The sequence below is a fragment of the Agelaius phoeniceus genome, chromosome 35 (assembly GCF_051311805.1).
Source record: "Agelaius phoeniceus isolate bAgePho1 chromosome 35, bAgePho1.hap1, whole genome shotgun sequence".
NCBI lineage: Eukaryota > Metazoa > Chordata > Aves > Passeriformes > Icteridae > Agelaius > Agelaius phoeniceus.
This window is the reverse complement of record NC_135299.1, coordinates 1,984,211-2,004,030: the sequence shown is the minus strand read 5'-3', so window position 1 is coordinate 2,004,030 and position 19,820 is coordinate 1,984,211. Positions and strand designations below refer to the sequence as shown.

The 19,820-nt window shown below is 46.0% G+C and overlaps 1 protein-coding gene across 1 annotated transcript; it reads right to left on the bottom strand.

Moving 5' to 3' along the window:
- Positions 1–15,029: 15,029 nt before the first annotated feature.
- Positions 15,030–16,540, bottom strand: LOC129130550 (inhibin beta C chain-like). The gene is made up of 2 exons (XM_054649052.2): positions 16,213–16,540; positions 15,030–15,769 (listed from the first exon to the last, which is right to left on the bottom strand). Exons 1-2 carry the CDS (start codon positions 16,538–16,540, stop codon positions 15,030–15,032), a joined length of 1,068 nt encoding a protein of 355 aa, XP_054505027.2.
- Positions 16,541–19,820: the final 3,280 nt, after the last annotated feature.

The window sequence follows — 19,820 nt, the reverse complement described above, 5'->3', positions numbered from 1 at the left end:
GAGGAGTGAAAGGCACAGGTGAGGGGTGGGCACGGGTGAGGGGTGGAGAAGGTGAGGAGTGGGCACAGGTGAGGGGTGAAGGGCACAGGTGAGGGGTGGAGAAGGTGAGGGGTGGGCACAGGTGAGGGGTGGAGGGCACAGGTGAGGGGTGGGCACAGGTGAGGGGTGAAGGGCACAGGTGAGGGGTGAAGGGCACAGGTGAGGGGTGAAGGGCACAGGTGAGGGCTGGGCACAGGTGAGGGGTGAAGGGCACAGGTGAGGGGCGGAGCAGCCGAGGCCCCGCCTCCATCCCCGTTTTGTCACCTCCATAAGCGGCTCAGCCGCTTTTCCCCGGCAGTGTCACCCTGCATAATCGGCTTGGGGGTCTGGGGGCTCCCCCCGAGCCCCCCCCCCCTCCCCTCACGGTGACACCGTCCCAGGTCCCTTCTGCCACCAGCTGCCACCCCTGGGCGTGACCTGCGCCCTCCGACCACCACAGCCCCCGCCCGACAAGGAACAATTCCCTCCTGATAAGGAACAATTCCCCTCCCGATAAGGAACAATTCCCCTCCCTATAAGGAACAATTCTCCTCCCGGTGAGGAACAATTCCCCTCCCTATAAGGAATAATTCCCCTCCCTATATGGATTAATTCCCCTCCTGATAAGGAATAATTCCCCTCCCTATAAGGATTAATTCCCCTCCCTATAAGGAACAATTCCCCTCCCTATAAGGAACAATTCCCCTCCCTATAAGGAATAATTCCCCTCCCTATATGGATTAATTCCCCTCCCTATAAGGGACAATTCCCCTCCCTATAAGCAATAATTCCCCTCCCTATAAGGATTAATTCCCCTCCCGATAAGGATTAATTCCTCTCCCTATAAGGAACAATTCCCCTCCCTATAAGGAACAATTCCCCTCCCTATAAGGAACAAGTCTCCTCCCCATGAGGAATAATTCCCCTCCCTATAAGCAATAATTCCCCTCCCTATAAGGATTAATTCCTCTCCCTATAAGGAATAATTCCCCTCCTGATAAGGAACAATTCCCCTCCCTATAAGGAACAATTCTCCTCCCCATGAGGAATAATTCCCCTCCCTATAAGGATTAATTCCCCTCCCGATGAGGATTAATCCCCCTCCCTATAAGGAATAATTCCCCTCCCTATAAGGAACAATTCCCCTCCCTATAAGGAATAATCCCCCTCCCTATAAGGAACAATTCCCCTCCCGATAAGGAATAATTCCCCTCCCTATAAGGATTAATTCCCCTCCCGATAAGGAATAATCCCCCTCCCTATAAGGATTAATTCCCCTCCCGATAAGGAATAATTCCCCTCCCTATAAGGAACAATTCCCCTCCCTATAAGGAACAATTCCCCTCCCTATAAGGAATAATTCCCCTCCCTATAAGGATTAATTCCCCTCCCTATATGGATTAATTCCCCTCCCTATAAGGAATAATTCCCCTCCCTATAAGGAACAATTCCCCTCCCTATATGGATTAATTCCCCTCCCTATAAGGAATAATTCCCCTCCCTATAAGGATTAATTCCCCTCCCTATATGGATTAATTCCCCTCCCTATAAGGAACAATTCCCCTCCCTATAAGGAACAATTCTCCTCCCTATAAGGATTAATTCCCCTCCCTATAAGGAACAATTCCCTTCCCTATAAGGAATAATTCCCCTCCCTATAAGGATTAATCCCCCTTCCTATAAGGAAGAATTCCCCTCCCTATAAGGAATAATTCCCCTCCCTATAGGGAACAATTCCCCTCCCTATAAGGAATAATTCCCCCCCCCGGATGAAGAACAATTCCCCTCCCTATAAGGAACAATTCCCCTCCCTATAAGGAATAATTCCTCTCCCTATAAGGAACAATTCCCCTCCCTATAAGGAATAATCCCCCTCCCTATAGGGAATAATTCCCCTCCCTATAAGGATTAATTCCCCTCCCTATAAGGAATAATTCCCCTCCCTATAAGGAATAATCCCCCTCCCGATGAGGAATAATCCCCCTCCCGATGAGGAATAATTCCCCTCCCTATAAGGAACAATTCCCCTCCCTATAAGGATTAATTCCCCTCCTGATAAGGAACAATTCTCCTCCCTATAAGGAACAATTCCCCTCCCTATAAGGAATAATTCCCGTCCCTATAAGGAACAATTCCCCTCCCTATAAGGAATAATTCCCCTCCCTATATGGATTAATTCCCCTCCCTATAAGGAATAATTCCCCTCCCGATAAGGATTAATTCCCCTCCCTATAAGGAACAATTCCCCTCCCTATAAGGAACAATTCCCCTCCCTATAAGGAACAATTCCCCTCCCTATAAGGAATAATTCCCCTCCCTATATGGATTAATTCCCCTCCCTATAAGGGACAATTCCCCTCCCTATAAGCAATAATTCCCCTCCCTATAAGGATTAATTCCCCTCCCGATAAGGATTAATTCCTCTCCCTATAAGGAACAATTCCCCTCCCTATAAGGAACAATTCCCCTCCCTATAAGGAACAAGTCTCCTCCCCATGAGGAATAATTCCCCTCCCTATAAGCAATAATTCCCCTCCCTATAAGGATTAATTCCTCTCCCTATAAGGAATAATTCCCCTCCTGATAAGGAACAATTCCCCTCCCTATAAGGAACAATTCTCCTCCCCATGAGGAATAATTCCCCTCCCTATAAGGATTAATTCCCCTCCCGATGAGGATTAATCCCCCTCCCTATAAGGAATAATTCCCCTCCCTATAAGGAACAATTCCCCTCCCTATAAGGAATAATCCCCCTCCCTATAAGGAACAATTCCCCTCCCGATAAGGAATAATTCCCCTCCCTATAAGGATTAATTCCCCTCCCGATAAGGAATAATCCCCCTCCCTATAAGGATTAATTCCCCTCCCGATAAGGAATAATTCCCCTCCCTATAAGGAACAATTCCCCTCCCTATAAGGAACAATTCCCCTCCCTATAAGGAATAATTCCCCTCCCTATAAGGAACAATTCCCCTCCCTATATGGATTAATTCCCCTCCCTATAAGGAATAATTCCCCTCCCTATAAGGATTAATTCCCCTCCCTATATGGATTAATTCCCCTCCCTATAAGGAACAATTCCCCTCCCTATAAGGAACAATTCTCCTCCCTATAAGGATTAATTCCCCTCCCTATAAGGAACAATTCCCTTCCCTATAAGGAATAATTCCCCTCCCTATAAGGATTAATCCCCCTTCCTATAAGGAAGAATTCCCCTCCCTATAAGGAATAATTCCCCTCCCTATAGGGAATAATTCCCCTCCCTATAAGGAATAATTCCCCCCCCCGGATGAAGAACAATTCCCCTCCCTATAAGGAACAATTCCCCTCCCTATAAGGAATAATTCCTCTCCCTATAAGGAACAATTCCCCTCCCTATAAGGAATAATCCCCCTCCCTATAGGGAATAATTCCCCTCCCTATAAGGATTAATTCCCCTCCCTATAGGGAATAATTCCCCTCCCTATAAGGAATAATCCCCCTCCCGATGAGGAATAATCCCCCTCCCGATGAGGAATAATTCCCCTCCCTATAAGGAACAATTCCCCTCCCTATAAGGATTAATTCCCCTCCTGATAAGGAACAATTCTCCTCCCTATAAGGAACAATTCCCCTCCCTATAAGGAATAATTCCCGTCCCTATAAGGAACAATTCCCCTCCCTATAAGGAATAATTCCCCTCCCTATATGGATTAATTCCCCTCCCTATAAGGAATAATTCCCCTCCCGATAAGGATTAATTCCCCTCCCTATAAGGAACAATTCCCCTCCCTATAAGGAACAATTCCCCTCCCTATAAGGAACAATTCCCCTCCCTATAAGGATTAATTCCCCTCCCGATAAGGAATAATTCCTCTCCCTATAAGGAACAATTCCCCTCCCTATAAAGAACAATTCCTCTCCCTATAAGGAATAATTCCCCTCCCTATAAGGATTAATTCCCCTCCCTATATGGATTAATTCCCCTCCCGATGAGGAACAATTCCCCTCCCTATAAGGATTAATTCCCCTCCCTATAAGGAATAATTCCCCTCCCGATGAGGAACAATTCCCCTCCCTATAAGGAACAATTCCCCTCCCTATAAGGAACAATTCCCCTCCCTATAAGGAACAATTCCCATCCCTATAAGGAACAATTCCCCTCCCTATAAGGATTTATTCCCCTCCCTATAAGGAATAATTCCCCTCCCTATAAGGAACAATTCCCCTCCCTATAAGGATTAATTCCCCTCCCTATAAGGATTAATTCCCCTCCCTATAAGGGACAATTCCCCTCCCTATAAGGATTAATTCCCCTCCCTATAAGGAACAATTCCCCTCCCTATAAGGAATAATTCCCCTCCCTATAAGGATTAATTCCCCTCCCGATGAGGATTAATCCCCCTCTCCTGTCTGGGACAGTCACAGCGGCTCAGGACATGATCCCCGGTGAGGGATTTGCCGAGGTGCCACCGTGGCGTGGGGACAGCGTGTCAGTGTGCCAGTGAGTCAGCACATCCCGCCCGCACTCGGTACCGCGGCGAAAACAGGGAAAAACTTCATTTGCTGGCCACAAAAATCGCATTTCTGCCGCCTCTGTGCGTGGCTGGGTGCATTTTGGGGTTTGGGAGGTTCTGCAGATACGGCAGTCGCTTGTTTGTCAAATGTTCAAAGGTTAATAGGAATAAAATGGTTATAAAAATAGTAATACAATTAGAGTAATAATAATTTGGATAATTTGGATTAGGACAATATGAGACAATAGAGACAAAGTCCAGGTACATTTCCTGGGCAAAATAAACCCAAAAAAGGACCCACGTTAACAGAGGATTAACCCTTAAAAACAATAGCCTGTTGCATATTCATACATCTCATACATGATGCAAGTGAAAAACGCCAATCACTTGTTTTTAAAATTCTAAAAACTTTAATAGGAATAAAATGGTTATAAAAATAGTAATACAATTAGAGTAATAATGATTTGGATAATTTGAATTAGGACAATATGAGACAATAAAAACAAAGAGTTACAGACAGTCTGAGTGCCTTTTCTGGGCAAAATAAGCCCAAAAAAGGACCCACGTTAACAGAGGATTAACCCTTAAAAACTATAAACTGTTGCATATTCATACACTTCATACATGATGCATGTGAAAAACGCCAATCGCTTGATTTTAAAATTTTCAAAGTTTAATAGTAATAAAATAGTTATAAAAATTAGTTATACTATTAGAGTATTAATAATTTGGACAAATTGAATTAGGACAATATGAGACAATAAAAACAAAGAGTTGCAGACAGTCTGGGTGCCTTTTCTGGGTAAAATAAACCCAAAAAAGGACCCACGTTAACACCTAAAAGCAGTAACTTGTTGCATATTCATACATCTCATACATGATGCATGTGAAAAAACACCAATCACTTGTTTTTAAAATTTTAAAAAGTCATAAAATACACATTTTTCACATCCTATGTAGCACAGTTTCTATTTTAACATTGTTTATAACCTAAAACTATATTGAACACACTACTTAAGAGAATTAACACAGCATCACTTTCTAACACAACACATATCATATTAATTTGAATATTTACAAAAAGCCAATCATAAAATACACATTTTTCACATCCTATGTAGCACAGTTTCTATTTTAACATTTTTAATAAACTAAAACTATATTGAACACAGTACTTAAGAGAATTAACACAGCATCACTTTCTAACACAACACATATAATATTCATTTCAATATTTCCAATCATAAAATACATGCATTTTTCACAGCACAGTTTCTATTTTAACATATTTTATAACCTAAAACTGTATTTAACACAGTAACTTAAGAGAATTAATACAGCATTGCTTTCTAACACAATACATATAATATTTATTTGAATATTTTTGAAAAGCCAATCAGAAAATATACATTGTTCACAATATTTAATGCCTTAAGAAAATTAATACAACATACATTTCTAACACAACACATATACTATTTATTTTAATATTTACAAAAAGCCCATCATAAAATAGGCATTTTTCACATCCTACACAGCATAGTTTCTATTTTAACATATTTTATAACCTAAAACTGTATTGAACACACTACTTAAGAGAATTACACAGCATCACTTTCTAACACAACACATATAATATTCATTTCAATATTTCCAATCATAAAATACATGCATTTTTCACAGCGCAGTTTCTATTTTAATATATTTTATAACCTAAAACTGTATTTAACACAGTAACTTAAGAGAATTAAGACAGCATTGCTTTCTAACACAATACATATAATATTTATTTGAATATTTTTGAAAATCCAATCAGAAAATACACATTGTTCACCATATTTAATGCCTTAAGAAAATTAATACAACATACATTTCTAACACAACACTTATAATATAAATTTCAATATTTTTGAAAAGCCAATCATAAAATACACATTTTTCACATCCTATGTAGCATAGTTTCTATTTTAACATTTTTTGTAATCTAAAACTATATTTAACACACTACTTAAGAGAAGTAATACAGCATCGCTTTCTAACACAACGCATATCACATTCATTTCAATATTTGCAAAAAGCCAATCATAAAATACACATTTTTCACATCCTACATAGCACAGTTTCTATTTTAACATTTTTAATAACCTAAAACTATATTGAACACACTACTTAAGAGAATTACACAGCATCACTTTCTAACACAGCACATATATTATTAATTTCAATATTTCCAATCATCAAATCCATGCATTTTCCACACAGCACAGTTTCTATTTTAACATATTTTATAACCTAAAACTACATTGAACACACTACTTAGGAGAATTAACACAGCATCACTTTCTAACACAGCACATATCACATTCATTTCAATATTTACAAAAAGCCAATCATAAAATACACAATTTTTCACATCCTACATAGCACAGTTTCTATTTTAACATTTTTTATAACCTAAAACTATATTTAACACACTACTTAGGAGAATTAACGCAGCGTCACTTTCTAACACAACACATATCATATTAATTTGAATAATTTTGAAAAGCCAATCATAAAACAGGCATTTTTCACATCTACACAGCACAGTTTCTATTTTAACATTTTTTATAACCTGAAACTATATTGAACACACTACTTAAGAGAATTAACACAGCATCACTTTCTAACACAACACAGATAATATTCATTTGAATATTTTTGAAAAGCCAATCATAAAATAGGCCTTTTTCACAGCATAGTTTCTATTTTAACATTTTTTAATAACCTAAAATTATATTGAAGACACTACTTAAGAGAATTAACACAGCATCACTTTCTAACACAGCACATATCACATTCATTTCAATATTTACAAAAAGCCAATCATAAAATACACATTTTTCACATCCTACATAGCATAGTTTCTATTTTAACATATTTTATAATCTAAAACTGTATTTAACACACTACCTAAGAGAATTAGCACAGCATCACTTTCTAACACAACACATATAATATTCATTTCAATATTTACAATAATAAAATACATGCATTTTTCACAGCACAGTTTCTATTTTAACATATTTTATAACCTAAAACTGTATTTAACACAGTAACTTAAGAGAATTAATACAGCATTGCTTTCTAACACAACACATATCATATTCATTTGAACATTTTTGAAAAGCCAATCATAAAATAGGCCTTTTTCACAGCATAGTTTCTATTTTAACATTTTTTATAACCTAAAACTATATTGAACACAGTACTTAAGAGAATTAACACAGCATCACTTTCTAACACAGCACATATCACATTCATTTCAATATTTGCAAAAAGCCAATCATAAAATAGGCATTTTTCACATCCTACACAGCATAATTTCTATTTTAATATATTTTATAACCTAAAACTGTATTTAATACAGTACTTAAGAGAATTACCGCAGCATCACTTTCTAACACAGCACATATAATTCTCATTTGAATATTTACAAAAAATCAATCATAAAATACACATTTTTCACAATATTTAACACACGCCTTAAGAAAATTAATACAACATACATTTCTAACACAACACTTATAAATTTCAATATTTTTGAAAAGCCAATCATAAAATACACATTTTTCACAATATTTAATGCCTTAAGAGAATTAATACAACATACATTTCTAACACAACACATATACTATTTATTTTAATATTTACAAAAAACCAATCATAAAATAGGCATTTTTCACATCCTACGTAGCATAGTTTCTATTTTAACATTTTTTGTAATCTAAAACTATATTTAACACACTACTTAAGAGAAGTAATACAGCGTTGCTTTCTAACACAATACATATCATACTCATTTGAATATTTACAAAAAATCAATCATAAAATACACATTTTTCACATCCTACATAGCATAGTTGTTTTTTTTTTAACATTTTTAATAACCTAAAACTACATTGAACACACTACTTAGGAGAATTAACACAGCATCACTTTCTAACACAACACATACCATATTAATTTGAATATTTTTGAAAAGCCAATCATAAAATACACATTGTTCACATCCTACATAGCACAGTTTCTATTTTAACATTTTTAACAACCTAAAACTACATTTAACACACTACTTAAGAGAATTACCGCAGCATCACTTTCTAACACAGCACATATATTATTAATTTCAGTATTTCCAATCCTCAAATCCATGCATTTTCCACACAGCACAGTTTCTATTTTAACATTTTTAATAACCTAAAACTACATTGAACACAGTACTTAGGAGAATTAACACAGCATCACTCTCTAACACAACACATATCATATTCATTTGAATATTTTTGAAAAGCCAATCATAAAATAGGCCTTTTTCACAGCATAGTTTCTATTTTAACATTTTTTATAACCTAAAACTATATTGAACACACTACTTAAGAGAATTAACACAGCATCACTTTCTAACACAGCACATATAATATCCATTTCAATATTTGCTAAAAGCCAATCATAAAATACACATTTTTCACATCCTATGTAGCATAGTTTCTATTTTAACATATTTTATAACCTAAAACTATATTGAATACAGTACTTAAGAGAATTAACACAGCATCACTTTCTAACACAGCACATATATTATTAATTTCAATATTTCAAATCATCAAATCCATGCATTTTCCACACAGCACAGTTTCTATTTTAACATTTTTAATAACCTATAACTATATTTAACACAGTAACTTAAGAGAATTACCGCAGCATCGCTTTCTAACACAGCACATATCATATTCATTTCAATATTTACAAAAAGCCAATCATAAAATAGGCATTTTTCACATCCTACATAGCATAGTTTCTATTTTAATATATTTTATAACCTAAAACTATATTGAATACACTACTTAAGAGAATTACCGCAGCATCACTTTCTAACACAGCACATATAATTCTCATTTGAATATTTACAAAAAATCAATCATAAAATACACATTTTTCACATCCTACATAGCATAGTTTTTTTTTAAATATTTTTAATAACCTAAAACTACATTTAACACACTACTTAAGAGAATTACACAGCATCACTTTCTAACACAGCACATATTAATTTCAGTGTTTCCAATCATCAAATCCATGCATTTTCCACACAGCACAGTTTCTATTTTAACATTTTTAATAACCTATAACTATATTTAACACAGTACTTAAGAGAATTAACACGGAATCACTTTCTAACACAGCACATTTCACACTCATTTCAATATTTCCAATCATCAAATCCATGCATTTTCCACACAGCACAGTTTCTATTTTAACATTTTTAATAACCTATAACTATATTTAACACATTTCTTAAGAGAATTATACAGCATCACTTTCTAACACAGCACATATCACATTCATTTCAATATTTGCAAAAAGCCAATCATAAAATACACATTTTTCACAATATTTAATGCCTTAAGAGAATTAATACAACATACATTTCTAACACAACACATATACTATTTATTTTAATATTTACAAAAAACCAATCATAAAATAGGCATTTTTCACATCCTACATAGCATAGTTTTTTTTTTAACATTTTTAATAACCTAAAACTACATTTAACACAGTACTTAGGAGAATTAACGCAGCATCACTTTCTAACACAGCACATATATTATTCATTTGAATATTTTTGAAAAGCCAATCATAAAATACACATTTTTCACATCCTATGTAGCACAGTTTCTATTTTAACATTGTTTATAACCTAAAACTATATTGAACACAGTACTTAAGAGAATTAGCACAGCATCACTTTCTAACACAATACATATCATATTCATTTGAATATTTACAAAAAATCAATCATAAAATACACATTTTTCACAATATTTAACACACGCCTTAAGAAAATTAATACAACATACATTTCTAACACAACACATATCATATTCATTTGAATAATTTTGAAAAGCCAATCATAAAATACACATTTTTCACATCCTACATAGCATAGTTTCTATTTTAATATATTTTATAACTGAAAACTGTATTTAATACAGTACTTAAGAGAATTAACACAGCATCACTTTCTAACACAGCACATATATTATTAATTTCAGTATTTCCAATCATCAAATCCATGCATTTTCCACACAGCACAGTTTCTATTTTAACATATTTAATAACCTAAAACTACATTGAACACACTACTTAAGAGAATTAACACAGCATTGCTTTCTAACACAACACATATACTATTCATTTGAATATTTTTGAAAAGCCAATCATAAAATAGGCCTTTTTCACAGCATAGTTTCTATTTTAACATTTTTTATAACCTAAAACTATATTGAACACACTACTTAAGAGAATTAACACAGCATCACTTTCTAACACAGCACATATAATATCCATTTCAATATTTGCTAAAAGCCAATCATAAAATACACATTTTTCACATCCTATGTAGCATAGTTTCTATTTTAACATTTTTAACAACCTAAAACTACATTGAACACACTACTTAGGAGAATTACACACAGCATCACTTTCTAACACAGCACATATATAATTAATTTCAGTATTTCCAATCCTCCAATCCCTGCATTTCCCACCCCCCGTGCCTGCAGGCTCAGCTCCCTGCACTGCCCCCAGGACAGGGACGGGAGGCTGGGGTGCTCTGGTGTTTTCGGGATATTTTGGGAGCACGGGGGTGGCTGCAGTGACCCCGGTGCCAGGGGGATGCCCTGGCTGATGAAAGGTGCCCTTTGCTCCCTGGCAGGGCCCAGCTGGGAAACCGAGGAGCTTTGTCCCCAGATGAAAGAGCCCCAGCGTGAGCTTTGAGCGGGCGCTTGCACAACAGGGAGCTGGCTCAGCCTGTGGGACCTCAGAGGGGTGGGAAGGGGGCACTGCCTCCTGCTCCAGAGCATCCCACCCCAAACCCTGCAGGAGAGACCCTCAGCAGAGCTTCTGGCTGGGACTGGGGTCACTGGGAGGTGTTTATGGGGACATGGGACATGGTCAGGTGCATCCCACCCCAAACCCTGCAGGAGAGACTCCTATCAGAGCTTCTGGATGATACTGGGGTCACTGGGGGGTGTTTATGGGGACTGGGGACATGGTCAGGAGCATCCCACCCCAAACCCTGCAGGAGAGTCCCCCATCATCCACCAGAGCTTCTGGCTGGGACTGGGGTCTCTGGGTGGTGTTTATGGGGACTGGGGAGGTGGGACATGGTCAGGAGCATCCCACCCCAAACCCTGCAGGAGAGACCCTCAGCAGAGCTTCTGGCTGGGACTGGGGTCTCTGGGTGGTGTTTGGGGCATTGGGGAAAGGGTGGGACATGGTCAGGAGCATCCCACCCCAAACCCTGCAGGAGAGATCCCCAGCAGAGCTTCTGGCTGGGACTGGGGTCACTGGGGGGTGTTTATGGGGACTGGGGAGGTGGGACATGGTCAGGAGCATCCCACCCCAAACCCTGCAGGAGAGTCCCCCATCATCCACCAGAGCTTCTGGCTGAGACTGGGGTCTCTGGGTGGTGTTTGTGGGGATTGGGGAAGGGGTGGGACATGGTCAGGAACATCCCACCCCAAACCCTGCAGGAGACCCCCTCAGCAGAGCTTCTGGCTGAGACTGGGGTCACTGGGTGGTGTTTATGGGGATTGGGGAGGTGGGACATGGTCAGGAGCATTGCCTCCTGCTCCAGAGCATCCCACCCCAAACCCTGCAGGAGAGACTCCTATCAGAGCTTCTGGCTGGGACTGGGGTCACTGGGAGGTGTTTAGGGGGATTGGGGACATGGGACATGGTCAGGAGCATCTCCTGCTCCAGAGCATCCCACCCCAAACCCTGCAGGAGAGATCCCCAGCAGAGCTTCTGGCTGAGACTGGGGTCTCTGGGGGGTGTTTGGGGGATTGGGGAGGTGGGACATGGTCAGGAGCATCCCACCCCAAACCCTGCAGGAGAGATCCCCAGCAGAGCTTCTGGCTGGGACTGGGGTCACTGGGTGGTGTTTATGGGGATTGGGGACATGGTCAGGAGCATTGCCTCCTGCTCCAGAGCATCCCACCCCAAATGCTGCAGGAGAGTCCCTCAGCAGAGCTTCTGGCTGGGACTGGGGTCACTGGGTGATGTTTAGGGGGACATGGGACATGGTCAGGAGCATCCCACCCCAAACCCTGCAGGAGAGACTCCTATCAGAGCTTCTGGCTGAGACTGGGGTCCCTGGGAGGTGTTTATGGGGATTGGGGACATGGGACATGGTCAGGAGCATCCCAGCCCAAATCCTGCAGGAGAGACCCTCAGCAGAGCATCTGGCTGGGACTGGGGTCCCTGGGAGGTGGGACATGGTCAGGAGAATCCTCATCACCCACCAAAGCTTCTGGATGATACTGGGGTCTCTGGGTGGTGTTTATGGGGAGGTGGGACATGGTCAGGGGCGTGTCCTGCTCCAGAGCATCCCACCCCAAATCCTGCAGGAGATCCCTCCATCACCCACCAGAGCTTCTGGCTGAGACTGGGGTCTCTGGGGGGTGTTTATAGGGATTGGGGAAGGGGTGGGACATGGTCAGGAACATCCCACCCCAAATCCTGCAGGAGAGACCCTCAGCAGAGCTTCTGGCTGGGACTGGGGTCTCTGGGTGGTGTTTGGGGGACTGGGGACATGGGACATGGTCAGGAACATCCCACCCCAAATCCTGCAGGAGAGATCCCCATCAGACTGGGGTCTCTGGGTGGTGTTTGGGGGATTGGGGACATGGGACATGGTCAGGAACATCCCACCCCAAATCCTGCAGGACACTCCTCATCACCCACCAGAGTTTCTGGCTGGGATGGGGCTGTGTTGAGTTGTTCTTCACTCAGGGTCACTGAATGTGGTGGTGTTTGCAGGGGGCTTAGGGCGAGGGGAGAGATGAGAATTTGGACTCTGTGTTTTAGAAGGATGATTTAATATTTTATGATATATATTATGTTAAAATGATATATTAAAACCATACTAAAGAATAGAAGAAGGGATTTTATTAGAAAGTTGGCAAGCAGAGGAAAAGAAAATGATAATAAAATTTTGTGACTGACTAGAGAGCCTGAGACAGCTGGACTTTGATTGGTTATTAATTAAAAACAACCACATGGGACCAATCAAAGATGCACCTGTTGCATTCCACAGATAATTCTTGTTTTTCTCTGAAAAATCTTAGCAAAAAGATTTTTCATATAATATTTTCATGACAGGGCTGAGACTGGGGTCTCTGGGTGGTGTTTGGGGGATTGGGGAAAGGGTGGGACATGGTCAGGAGCATCCCACCCCAAATCCTGCAGGAGAGTCCTCACCACCCACCAGAGCTTCTGCCCGAGACTGGGGTCAGCCCTGTTTGATTCCTGGGAATCAAATTCCTGCAGATTCAAGCAGAACCTCGTGAGCACACCAGGAGCCCCCCAAATCCCCCGGATCCCAGGATGGCAGCGCCATGCAGCTCCTGGTCCATCCCAGCCCCAGCTCCTGAGGGACCTGGGCCCTTCTGGCCTCTCCCTCACCCCATCCTTGCAGGTGGTGCCAGGAAAAAGCAGCCAGAGCCTGGATCTTGCATTTCCACCCGTTTATTTGGGAAGCTGCACCAAAATGTTGTGTAATAAATTAAAGCAGAGGCCAAGTGAGGAAGGGGAAAGCAGAGTGGGATCTTCAGCAGAGGGGATGGAGCACCAGGGAATCCCAACAGCTGCAGGAACCGAAAAAGTGGGGATAGCTGCAAAACCAGTGGCACAAACCAAATCTGTACCTTGGGTGAGGTCTTGAGGGTAAAGTTTGAGCCACAAAGTTGGAACCTCCCCTTATGGAGGCACCAGGCTGGGGGTGGGAGCAGGGGAGGAAAGCACAAACCCAGGGAAAGGGGAAGCACCCAGGACCTGGGAGTTTGGTCCTCAGTGCTCTGTGCCCTCCAGGGATCAGAGAACTTTGTCCTGTCACTGCTGGCTTGGGGTTCTTGATGAAGTCGTACCCTTCATCCTCCTCTCCCAGGCCTGTTGTTTGTGCCCCATGCTCTGTGTCCCCAAAGCCAGGCCTGCAGTGGGTGCAGGAAGGTTTGGTCCAGGAGAGAAACGAGCGGGGCTGCCTTGTCCTGCAGATTCCCACCTGGAGGAGGCGGCAGCTCCTGGAGGCAGCGGCTCCTGGAGGAATCGGCTCCGTTTCTGCGCCTCAGCTCTGCCCCCAAGGCAGCCACGTCCCAACCCCTCACGGGACACTGAACGTGAACCAGGTGGGGAATGTGAGCACCAGGAATGTGGGATCAGCTCGGGGACAGCGCAGCGGGGATGTCCAGAGTCATCAACGCCCCCAGCCCAGCTTTGGGCACTCTGATGTGGCCTTGGCTCTGTCCCATGTGTCCCCAAAGCCCCCTCTGCTCCCCCTGGCGAGACCCTCGCCCTCCCAACCCCTCCAAAGGGATGCACCGAGGGCTCGTGGAGCTCTCCGGCTGCCTCCCCCTCCAGCAGCAGGACAATCCTGGAGAAAGGGGGGGTCCCACCGCATCTCCCCCAGCCCTAACTACAGCCACAAGCATCCACGATCATGTCGGGAATGTCAGTCTTGACGATGTTGCTGTTGCGATCGAAGTAGAGCACGGAGAGCGGGCGGCGCCGCGTGGGCACGCAGCAGGAATGGCCCGAGGCTTGGACATTGTTGGCTTTGACCAGGTTGAAGACGGCTGTGTGGAAGGAAGAGGCCATGCCAGGGCTGCCAGCCACGTGCAGAGGGCACTGGCCCACGCAGTAATTGATCTGGTAGCCCTCGGGCTTGATGATCCAATCGTTCCAGCCGATGTCGCGGAAATCCACGTAGAAATCCCTGCGGCAGCAGAGATCGGAATTCTGGCTGCAGCGGAGGCTGCGCTTGGCCACGCGGTGTCCGGGCTCCCTCACCTTCACTTTGGCCACCAGGAAGGGCTGGTGGGACCGGCTGGCGTTGAGCTGGGCCGCGACATCGCTGCCGTCCAGTTCCAGCCGCAGGGTCCGGCTGTGGCCGGAGAAGAAGCCCTGGAGCCCCGGCAGGAGGGGGACGGAGCTCCAGCCGCTGCCCGCCGTGCTCAGCCGCCTCTCCCCCAGCAGAGTGCGGTTGCCCCCAGCCCCAGCCCCGGTTTTGGAGGCCAGGAAGATCCTCAGGGTGAGGCCGGAGCGGGGAACTCGCAGGTAGAGCCAGAGCTGAGCCTGCAGGATGCGAAGGTCCTGGTCCTGCGCTTGGCTGAACTGGAATTGCAGCCCCAAACTGGAGGGAGATGTGAGATCTGGGGGGAGAAAGGGATGAGGAGGTGAGCGCTGAGGGATGCTCCCCGGCCATCCAGAGAGTCCAAACTTCCAGCTTTTTCTGTGGAGGACAGACAGAAGGGGCGCAGAGGGGGACCCTGCTCTCACCTGGCCCTTCTCCTCACGGGGTGAGGCTGGAAAGCGCCTCCAGCCCCCCAAATTTTATTCCTGCAGCTCCCAACTCAAGAGTCCCAGGCACCCTGGGGACCCTCACGTTTTTAGGGGACAAAACAAATGTCCCGACAAGCGGGAGCAGGAGAGGAACCACCTCCCCCTCTGTCCCTGCCGGGATGTCACCGGTGCGCGGAGGGTGCGGGGACTCGCGAGTCACGCACAGCCCGCGGGGCTCCGGTTCCCCGGGGGTCCCCAGGACATGAACCCCACACCCCGGGGCTCACCGGGCTCTAGGGGACCGCGCACCCACCTGTCTCCGCGAAACTGATGATCTCGTAGCTCTGCTCTTCCTCCTCCTCCTCCTCCTCACCGCCGGTACCAGCGGGGCTCCGGCGGGCGCCTCCCGCCTGCAGCCGCCGCAGGGCGCGGGTCACGGCGGCGCGGGGCACGGCGTGGGCGAGGCGCGGGCGATCGCGGAGCCGCAGCTTCTCCAGCAGCTGCTTCTTGGCCACCTCCTCCAGCAGCCACCGCTCCGGGCCCGCCGGGCACGACGGGCACCGGGGCTCAGCCGCCGCCGCCGCCGCCACCGCCGCGCACAGAACCGCGGCCAGCAGCAGCCACGGGCCCGGCGGAGCCATCCGCGCCCACCGGACGGCACGGGACGAGCAGCGGCAGCGGCACCGACGGGGCGGGACCGTCACCGGCACCCGAGGGAGCGACGCCCGTCTGGGATGGAGGGGACGGGAGGGGCAGCGGGAGCAGCGCGCACGGGACGGGAGCGGCACCGGCAGCGGTACCGGCACCGGGAGCCGTGCGGCGGGGCCTGCTTTGGGCACCTGCGGCCGGGGGCGGTGCCGCCGCCCCCCCGCCCCCCGCCATTGGCCGCCGCACCTGCCCGTCCCGTCCCGAAGTCGGGGATTACCGGGATTAGCACCCCACCCCCGCCTCCCCGCCCGTTCCCGGGCCTCGCCAGCCGGCGGGGAATGGCGGGAGGAGTCCCACGGGGCGCCCAGCACCGGTGGGTTGGACACGGGTGGGGTCGGGACACGGGGAAGTTCCCACGGGGGTGGGCAGAGCTGTGGGCGAGGGGCTCTGCCTGCGGGGAAGAGAAACCGCGGCCAGATCCTCCAGAACCTTCAGGGAGGGAGGGCTGGGGAAAATCCTGGCCAGCAGAGGCAGCCGGAGGGATCCCAGCTCGGCTGCCCATCCCTGGATGCCACAGAGCTGCCCCAGCCTGGGCACTGCCCCCCGGGCACCCTCGAGCCACCCTGGCGGTGCCCTGATCCCGTTATAGGACCCAGCAGGGATCAGGGCACTGTCACATCTCTGGGCTTTTGTCACTCCCAGCACGTTTTGGGGGTCTGAACCCACCCCTGGACCACCTAGTCCATCCCCAGCCCGGGGCAGAGCTGGGAAGGGTCAGTGAATGTGTGCACGGTGTTCCCTCCTCCTCCTCCTCACAAAATAAAAAAGGGGATTTGTGTGTCCTGAGGGCTCAGGAGGTGGCAGCCAGAGTCACACCAAGCTGAAGGTGTTCCTCACACCAAGCTCAGCTGTTCCTCACACCAAGCTGAAGGTGTTCCTCACACCGAGCTGAGGATGTTCCTCACACCAAGCTGAGGATGTTCCTCACACCAAGCTCAGATGTTCCTCACACCAAGCTCAGATGTTCCTCACACCGAGCTGAGGATGTTCCTCACACCGAGCTGAGGATGTTCCTCACACCGAGCTGAGGATGTTCCTCACACTGAGCTGAGGATGTTCCTCACACCGAGCTGAGGATGTTCCTCACACCGAGCTGAGGATGTTCCTCACACCGAGCTGAGGATGTTCCTCACACTGAGCTGAGGATGTTCCTCACACCGAGCTGAGGATGTTCCTCACACCAAGCTGAAGGTGTTTCTCACACCAAGCTGAGGATGTTCCTCACACCAAGCTCAGATGTTCCTCACACCAAGCTCAGATGTTCCTCACACCGAGCTGAGGATGTTCCTCACACCGAGCTGAGGATGTTCCTCACACCAAGCTGAGGATGTTCCTCACACCAAGCTCAGATGTTCCTCACACCGAGCTGAGGATGTTCCTCACACCAAGCTGAGGATGTTCCTCACACCGAGCTGAGGATGTTCCTCACACCAAGCTGAGGATGTTCCTCACACCAAGCTGAGGATGTTCCTCACACCGAGCTGAGGATGTTCCTCACACCGAGCTGAGGATGTTCCTCACACCAAGCTCAGATGTTCCTCACACCAAGCTGAGGATGTTCCTCACACCAAGCTCAGATGTTCCTCACACCGAGCTGAGGATGTTCCTCACACCAAGGTGAGGATGTTCCTCACACCAAGCTCAGATGTTCCTCACACCGAGCTGAGGATGTTCCTCACACCAAGCTGAGGATGTTCCTCACACCAAGCTGAGGATGTTCCTCACACCAAGCTCAGATGTTCCTCACACCAAGCTCAGATGTTCCTCACACCAGGCTGAGGATGTTCCTCACACCAGGCTGAGGATGTTCCTCACACCAAGCTCAGATGTTCCTCACACCAAGCTGAGGATGTTCCTCACACCGAGCTGAGGATGTTCCTCACACCAAGCTGAGGATGTTCCTCACACCAAGCTGAGGATGTTCCTCACACCAAGCTGAGGGTGTTCCTCACACTGAGCTGAGGATGTTCCTCACACCAAGCTGAGGATGTTCCTCACACTGAGCTGAAGGTGTTTCTCACACCAAGCTGAGGATGTTCCTCACACCAAGCTGAGGATGTTCCTCACACCAAGCTGAGGATGTTCCTCACACCAAGCTGAGGATGTTCCTCACACCAAGCTCAGATGTTCCTCAGTCTCTTTGGAGCGGGATGTTCGGGCTGAGGCAGGGCAGGGGCTGGCAGAAAACCTGGCCAAGGTGATGCAAGATGCCACCAGGGTGTCGGGGGCTTGGCAGAGAAGCCAGGGAACTTGAAGCCCTGCCAGGCCAGGGCTCCAGCATGTCCTGTGCCCACTGCACCAGCTCCAAGGTCTTGACCACACAGAGCCCCTGGGCCTGGGCAAGCCAGAGGTGCCATGTAAACAGAGTCTGGGAAAAAGCACCCACAGGAGGTGATGCAACCGCAGAGCAAGGGGCAAAGGGCTCAGCTGGCTGGCAGCTCCCAGAATAGCCCAGGAATGTCAACAGAGAGGAGCCAGGGGGCACAGGGTGGCCTGGAGCACAGATCCCACAGGGCCTGGGAGCCCTGGCTGCAGGGCAGGGAGGGATGGGGCAGGTGGCACCTCCAGGGCACTCGGGCTCACAGGTGAAGGTGCTGCCACATGGAGAGAGACTCTGAAAGCAGCTGGAGTGGCAGGAGCAGGGGTGGTGGCTGCCCAGTGACAGGGGATGGAGCTGGGTGGGATATGGGGGAGCAGTTCTTCACATTATCCATTTGGATAATGTAGGAGCATATGGTTTAATTATTTGATTAAAAAAAATAAATTTGTTCATGCGGTGCTGCCCCATGCAGAGGGAGCAGGGATGGTGGCTGCCCACTGGGTGTGTGTGACACCTCAACACCTTCAGTGTCCTGCTTTTTGTAAGCTACAAGAATGTAAAATTTGGTGGCTGATTGGTTGATGATTTATGATCATGGTTTGTATTTTTGTTTGGTTTTTTAGGGGGGGTTAGTTCTGGGGTTAATTCTGTGTCTGTTTGGGGTTGGTTATGGAGTGATGATGACAGTTGGTTATTGTTTTTGATACTAGGAAATACAGAGGAAGGTTAATTGAGAGTGTATTGATTACAAATGATTTGGATAATGTAGGGATATGTGGTTTAATTATTTGATTTAAAAAAATAAATTTGTTCATGGGGTGCTGCCCCATGCAGAGGGATCGGGGTGGTGGCTGCCCAGTGACAGGGATGGAATGGGGTGGGATATGGGGGAG